General features: G+C 35.3%; 1 protein-coding gene across 1 annotated transcript in view; it reads right to left on the reverse strand.

Annotated features, from left to right (window-relative positions):
- Positions 1-2,459: 2,459 nt before the first annotated feature.
- Positions 2,460-7,579, reverse strand: part of LOC144975152 (transient receptor potential cation channel subfamily V member 5-like) — a 34,433-nt gene continuing 29,313 nt past the window's right edge. The window contains exons 16-17 of the mRNA XM_078918935.1: positions 6,613-6,799; positions 2,460-4,117 (exon numbers count right to left, since the gene is read on the reverse strand). Of these exons, the coding sequence (XP_078775061.1) occupies positions 3,297-4,117; positions 6,613-6,799 (1,008 nt within the window). The 3' untranslated portion in view covers positions 2,460-3,296. The remainder of the gene's footprint in view (positions 4,118-6,612; positions 6,800-7,579) is intronic.

Below are 7,579 nucleotides of genomic sequence, written 5' to 3' on the forward strand. Positions count from 1 at the left end.
GTCATTAGTACTAGTCATTAGAAATATAAAAATAAATAGACTAATACAAATTAGACAACAAAATACTGGTACAGTGTAAACGAGTCTTTCTATAGCTAGTCAATGTAAAAACAATACTTTGTAAAATTTTTAAAAACGGTGGCCGGGAAGATAAAAATAAAACAGCAGTTTGAGCAGTATGGCTTGAGAGAAGTTATAGGTACTAATAATATAACAATGAACTAAAATCCTTCTCATTTTCTGTATGCAAAAGAATTGGTCACAAATAATAATATATTAGGTAGACTTTTGAGGTGTAATGAGACTTTCTATACTGTTTGTAAGACACATTATTTTGTGCACTGGTGCTAAGCATTATTCAAAATGAAAGTTTTCTGGCATGTAATGATATGTAGACTTATCAAGATTTGAATTCAAATTTTAATTTAGAATTTTGTCTTAACCCACTCAACCCTAACACCGACTATATCCATAGTTTATCCCGGTTACTTTTACCCCATGCCTATTTATTACATTTTTTCTGAGACCAATTATAGGCGTACTATAAAAGCTAATGTTTTTAGTTTTTGAATAAAACTATATATGTACATGCTCATTTTTGATACATTTGTTTTCAATTTTGAAAAGTAGTAAAAGTCTCTAGGATTGAGTGAGTTAACTGTTTATATTTTATTTCATGTGAATTATCATCTTAACATAGAATCTGAGATATGACACGTCGAAGATAAAGAAACAACGAGAAATGACTGGATTTTGGAATACAGAGAAGCTAATTATTTCCAATCTGAAGTAAAATGGAATATAAAAAAAATAATAACCATTTTTATATGATTGAAATCATGGTGAAATATGTATTAATTTATGAGATAGATAGAATGAAGTTGACATCACTCGGGTCTTTGTTATTGTTTTTTTTTTTTTTGCAATCCACATTTATGTGTAATTCTCAATAAACTGTATTAACCAGACTATAAAGGTTTAAGGATACACATAGTTTTGTGTGTTGGTTCGGTATACTTCTGGATGGCAATGTTGTGAGCTTCTTAGCCAAGCGCATACTATCTATACTTGTGATTTATTTATTCTATTTAACACATCAATTTGGATAAAATCAGAGTTTAAAAATAATGGGCTAGTCAAACCAAACAACGACCAATGGTTAAAAACAGAACTTTACAGAAACCATTTGGCTGATTATTAACTTAACTTTTTCTTCTTCTATCTCTAGTTTGATCAAATCATTTTATGCCATTTGCAAACAGTTTGGTCTGAAACCAAATAACAGTCGACTCAAATCTTAGATGAGAGAAGTGCAACCTTTGACTAAATACTACAATGTGCCACTATACGTTTATCAAAAGGGTTCAAAGTTCATAACTGACTAGGCTGACACTCACTTTTGATTGGTTTGATATTATAATCACATTTATTATAATTATGCGTGTGGTACAACAACAACAACCAAAAAAAAAAAAAAAATAGAACAAAGAATAAACATGGCTAAAAAAATCGTGGGTTGCAATTCAATAAGGGAGATTGGAAAATTTGTAACATTTTATACATAGGAAAACAAATCATTTTTAGAAAATGATATGCAATAGAAATGGGAATGTCATGACATTTAAATTTAATAATAAAGGCAGTATCTGTAATTCATGTCATATTATGATAATGAGGACATTGTTATAAGGAAGATCAATTTTATCATTACTGGAACACAGCAATGCAAAACAATTATTATTACATTAAAAATATAATTTATACATCTAAAATTCATACTAATGATATAACAATAGCCATGGAATTCCTTATTTTCAATTAGGAAAAAAAATTCCTCGGTGGTCATATATCGTTATACGTATAACCAAATGTTGACCTCTGATATTGTATGAAAAAATTAATCAACTGGCTTGGTGAATCATTGCAAATCTATTTCCTAAAAATCTGGCCAAAAAATGGTTTAATTTACATTAGAAAACGGTAAGGGCTGCCTGAAGCCGGTGATCGTAAAATACTAACGAAAGAGTGAAAATGGAAAGGCTTCGTATGGGAACAAAACAGACAATGGACGTTTCGGGTACAAACCTTCGTCAGCACAACAATACACAAATAAACGTGGAAAACAAATAAAATATAAAGAAAAATAACTTGTATCGTCTGTACTCAATGGTGGTTGCAGTATGAATGAAATGTTAGCGTGGCGTGGGTAGAGGATAGGGTGCCCAGAGGGGTGATCTAACTGATTGGGGCATCCTATCCTCTACCCACGCCATGCTTACATTTCATTCATACTGCAACCACCATTGAGTACAGACGATACAAGTTATTTTTCATTATATTTTATTTGTTTTCCACGTTTATTTGTGTATTGTTGTGCTGACGAAGGGTTTGTACCGAAACGTCCATTGTCTGTTTTGTTCCCATACGAAGCTTTTCCATTTTCACTCTTTCGTTAGTATTTAATTTACATTCTTTCTTTTATTAGCAATTTATTTTTTCTTTCTTTCTTTCTTTTTTTTAAATTTTTTTTTGAGGTTAAAAATGTATGGGGAAAAAAACCCAACTTAATTCTAATGAAAAATTGTGAAAATGAAAAACATTAACAGCAAACCACACATTTCATTATTGGATTGAAAAGTGCCAGAAAGCTACTTTTAGTCTGTAATATAATCTTGATAATAATAATAATAATAATAATAATAATAATAATAATAATAATAATAATAATAATAATAATAATAATAATAAAAATAATAATAATAATATAATAAAGATGAAAATAAAATCACTACCTGAATCAAAACCGCCTTTTCACTATGACATTAACAATGATAATATCGGTTCTATTTTTAAACAGTTATAACAAAAATACAACAATCAAATACATCACCTGTAACCCTATGCCCCAATAGGGACCAATAATCAATCAATCAACAATATATACATCAACCTTATTCAGCAGCATTTTAAAGCCAGATTGTTATGTACATTATTGTATAGTTGCAACAAACATAAGAATGACACATTATATCAAAGGGAGAAAACTCTAATCATATGTCATCAGAAAAAAAACATTAGAGTTAATCTCCTTTCCCTGCATAGTGTTTACCAACGATTTTCTTCAAAAGCTCTATGCATCAAACAAGCGCTAAGAGCTTTGTCATCGAGAATAGTGAGTGCTATAGAACAGTTCAGTATGACTTTTACTGCTATGTAAAGTCCAAACCCGTTGCCAGCAACTGCAAGATCATCTTCAGGTGCTTTCAATTTATGTCTTATAATATCATTTTTCTTCTTCAATCAGTACCCTCATCTTTACTCTCTTTACCACTACCAGAAACTTCTAAAAGCTGGGCGAGTGAGGAATCACTGTCTTTCTTGTGGTCTTGACTTTTGACCCTATGCTTTCGATGACCTCTCCTATGGGAAGACATATCAACCGATGGAGACTCCTCTGTCGCCCATCGACTACCTTCTCTAGAAACGGATGCTTCTGCCGGATGACCGACAATTTCAATATCAGAACTTGAATCCGTAGGTCCGGATGGTTCTAAAGATGAGCTTCTAGTTTTGGATTCCTTTCGTTTCTTTGACCTTTTTTCAGAAGAGTCTTTTGATTTGCTGCTGTGTGGTTTTTCATGGAAAACAGAGTCTTCTTCAGGTTCTATCATCCGACTTTCAGGAATATCCGCTCCAGTTATGGCTATGCGTGATGGAGATTTATGCCTCTCAGATGATGAAGATATAGAATATTGTTTTGATCCCGAAGTTTGAATGGATGTCGGTTCACTAGGAACTTCTTTAATATCAGTAAAATCCGTGTCGGAGAAAGGCGTTCTTTCACTAGGCATCAATGGAAGAAGTGGAGAGACTCTATTATGATAAACCAGATTTTTCTTCTTTTTCATCGGGGTGGGTGTTGTTTGTGCTTGCCCCCGTCGCCTTACTTGACTTCCCTCCTCTTGAATAACATCCACCCTGCTCGAACCAGAAGATGCGCCACCTTTACTTGGAGCTGTAGAGCCATTTGGAATTTGGAGTCCAGGTGATCTGGGCCCGCTACCACTTGCGGACAACAGAGGATTTTCTGTGTCCATATTTGCTAAGACAGCTGAACCTGGAGATGTGAAACAAACAATTAAATTGGATAAATACAGTGGACTCCGGATAAGACGATGCCCAGGGGAACCGAGAAAAAAATCGACTTATCCAAAAATCAACTTAACCGGAGTGTAACCAAAATGAGCAAAAACGCATTTGAACAAAGCAACCAATCTAGAATAAGTATGTCCCTCCATATCGCGCGGTCTCTGTAGTGGTCATCAGAGGCTCCTACCCCCAATAGCCCCAAAGAGGAATCAGAATACATAAAAATCGGAATTTGAGATAAAAAAGCGAAATCAACTTACTGTTATTGACTATGACATGCTTTGCGGCAGAAAATGTAATAGACAATCCAAAAGTACTCAAATGATTAAAAATATAAAATGTGTAAAATTGTACAGATTGTGTAAAGACTAAGAATGGGGTCAAATAATAATAGAGAACACACAGGTCCAGGCCGTCTCATAGAGAATACAGGTATTGAATGGATGGATTTAACCTTGTCAGGACCCTCCTCCCCCCCCCCCCCACACACACACACACGCACACACCTAATCAAACAAACGCGCGTGCCGGTACACACACACACACACACACACACACACACAAACACACGTACACAGGGCTAAAATTAAATAGGGAAAGAAGCTGACCGTACTCAATAATATTATTACCGATTGAACCCAACATATAATATTATCAAGGTCATTGACCTCACGAATTGGAGGCAAAATAATAATAATAATAATAATAATACTTCGGTCAACCCCCCTCCCAAACATATAATATTATCCGACATCAGCAGCACACACTTTGAAAGGACTAATCATACACAAAATGTGTGTTGATTGACCATAGGAGATGCTGACGAAATAAGCAATAGCTCACTTTTTTTTTTCACTAGAGATTTTTATTTTTTTATTTTCCGGGATGGGAAAGGTGGAAAGCGGAATTTTTGCTTTGAATGTGGAATGTATACCAATTAAGTGAAATTATTCCGCGAAAAGCGGAAGGGTAGGAGCCTCTAGGTCAAGGTCATGCTTCTTGTAAATCGTCGAGACAGAAATAGCTGGTATGCCAATTTCCTATGCGATAATTTTCTGTCGCATGCTTTCCGCGATAGGTTTGCTATTGTAGTTGTTGACTTGACTTGAATTCTTCTTGATAAAATTGATACTAATTAAGAGGGCCATTACATAGGATGGCCTGGAATTAGAACCAAAAAAATCTTGAACTTGAAGTTGCGACAATGTAAAATTTGAGATGGGGAAATTAAAGTTATTCAATACTGCTTATGTACATTGAACACGGACGTCAGGCAAAGCACCTACATCACATCGATGTGCGCCAATCGTTCGCTGATATTCTTAAGCACTTAAAATTCTTACTGGTAGCTTTTTTAACCAATGGAAATACTTGTTTATTTGTGATTCTATTGTAGTCATGAGTGATAAGAACATCGACTTAAGCGACATCGACTTATGTGGAGTTTGTTTTTTTTTACTAATGTTATATAGGAAGAAGGGGGAGGGACCAAGAAAAAAAATCGACTTGGGTAAAAATCGACTAAGGCAACATCGACGTATCGAGAGTGCACTGTAAAGGCCTTTCACGGCCATAAGATCAATGTCCTTCAGAGTCATTAGGCCTATGGAGCCGGAGTTTATACCGGTTTCTATAGTGTGAAACGAACAATAGCAATTGCTTGTTATCCTTTGGATAAGATGCTAGTCAATCACAAAGTAATTTCCAACAGATCTAACAGACCCAGCTACCCAATCGCTACTGTGTGGACAGAAAAAAAAAATGTCGACTGCACCCGGAATCGGCGATCTTGATCCCTTTGCGTGTGAAGCGATTGCTCACCCAACTGAGCTATTGGGACCTCCAAGGTCAATGTAGCCAGAGTTTATCCCAGTTTCTACAGTCTATAGTGTAATATATGTAGTCTATAGTATAATACACATTTAACTTTTCCCTACACAACATTAGGAAGGTTTTCATCCCACTTTCTATGGTGTATAACGAAAAAGAGCAATTGCTCACTACCCTTTCGACAGGATGATACATAATTCACGAGCAAAGTGATACCGTTCACTCTTCATAACATTAGGATGGCAACTCTATTGAAAAAATAACACAATAATAGTACTGATGTCAATAAACAAAATAGCTGATTTTCTTCTAAATTTTTAGGCACCTTGCTTCAATAAAAAATGACAATGTCATCATCATCCTCATCATCATCATTTAGTATCATCATCATCTAGTATCACCATGTTGATCATCCAGTAAATCATCATCATAATCATCATCGCCATCTTCATTAACATCATGGTCATGATTAAGATGATGATGAGATGACATCAATATTGTCATCATCATCATCATCATCATCATCATCATCATCATCATCATCATCATCATCATCCAGTAGCATCATCACCATCATCATCATCATCATCATCATCATCATCTTCATCCTCATCCAGCATCATCATCCTTTACCTTTAGATAAATCGATGTCCTTCTCCCAGGCTAGTTGATTGACCGTTTCGGTCAACAGAGCCATGCCAAATTGGTCACTCTCCCTGGCACTGATACTTCCTTGACGTCTGCTGCTTTCTGACAGTTCAAATGGAGATCCATCTGATTTCTTCTGACGGAGTTGTCGCACGATCTCTTTACCAAGCATCTGTTTTAATGAAATATCAGAAGATTTACTTACAGTTAAAAAAATAAAATAAAAAAAAAAAAGCTTGAGCATTGAAATAGCACAATTTCCATTAAACATGCTCACAGTGCTTTACAAAGGCTCCCTAGCCAACAGCAACACTCAAAGAGGATGAAACATCACGCTTGTTAGGCGATATTTTTTTTTTAGACTGAGGCAATACTGTTAACGGCCAGGAGCTCATTTCACACCTGAGTACAGTGAGGGAATGTGAATAAAGAGCATTTTCCAAGGACTCAACAATGCGCTTCGAATCTAGTACCTTCTAAACTGAAGGTGAGTGTCATAGGTGAAAGCTTCAAAATTTCCAAGAAGAGAGAGAGAGAGAGAGAGAGAGAGAGAGAGAGAGAGAGAGAGAGAGAGAGAGAGAGAGAGAGAGAGAGAGAGAGAGTGAAGAGAGAGAAACAGAAAGAGTGAGAATAAGAGAGAATGTTTTGATTCGTTTTTAATGGAATTACGGCGCAACGTATTTAGGCCATATCAGCACCAGTAAAAAGGAGGAAATTGGATAGTCAAAAAAATGTCTAGATTTACATTTGAAAGCACACAAGAAAAAGCAATACAAAGGGGAATGGTTCGAATAGGGAACAGATGCAGATTCCAAGAGAATACTATCATTGTGCTTAGTTTGAGATTACCTTAAAGTCTCATTCAGAAACAAGAACAGAATCCCACTAATAGTTGGAAAACAGATATATCTATATATAGGGTTATAGAAGACACAGTAAGTAACCTACCTGC

This window comes from Berghia stephanieae, chromosome 6, assembly GCF_034508935.2.
Source record: "Berghia stephanieae isolate SIO BIC M18660-M18661 chromosome 6, UCSD_Bste_1.3, whole genome shotgun sequence".
Taxonomy (NCBI): domain Eukaryota; kingdom Metazoa; phylum Mollusca; class Gastropoda; order Nudibranchia; family Aeolidiidae; genus Berghia; species Berghia stephanieae.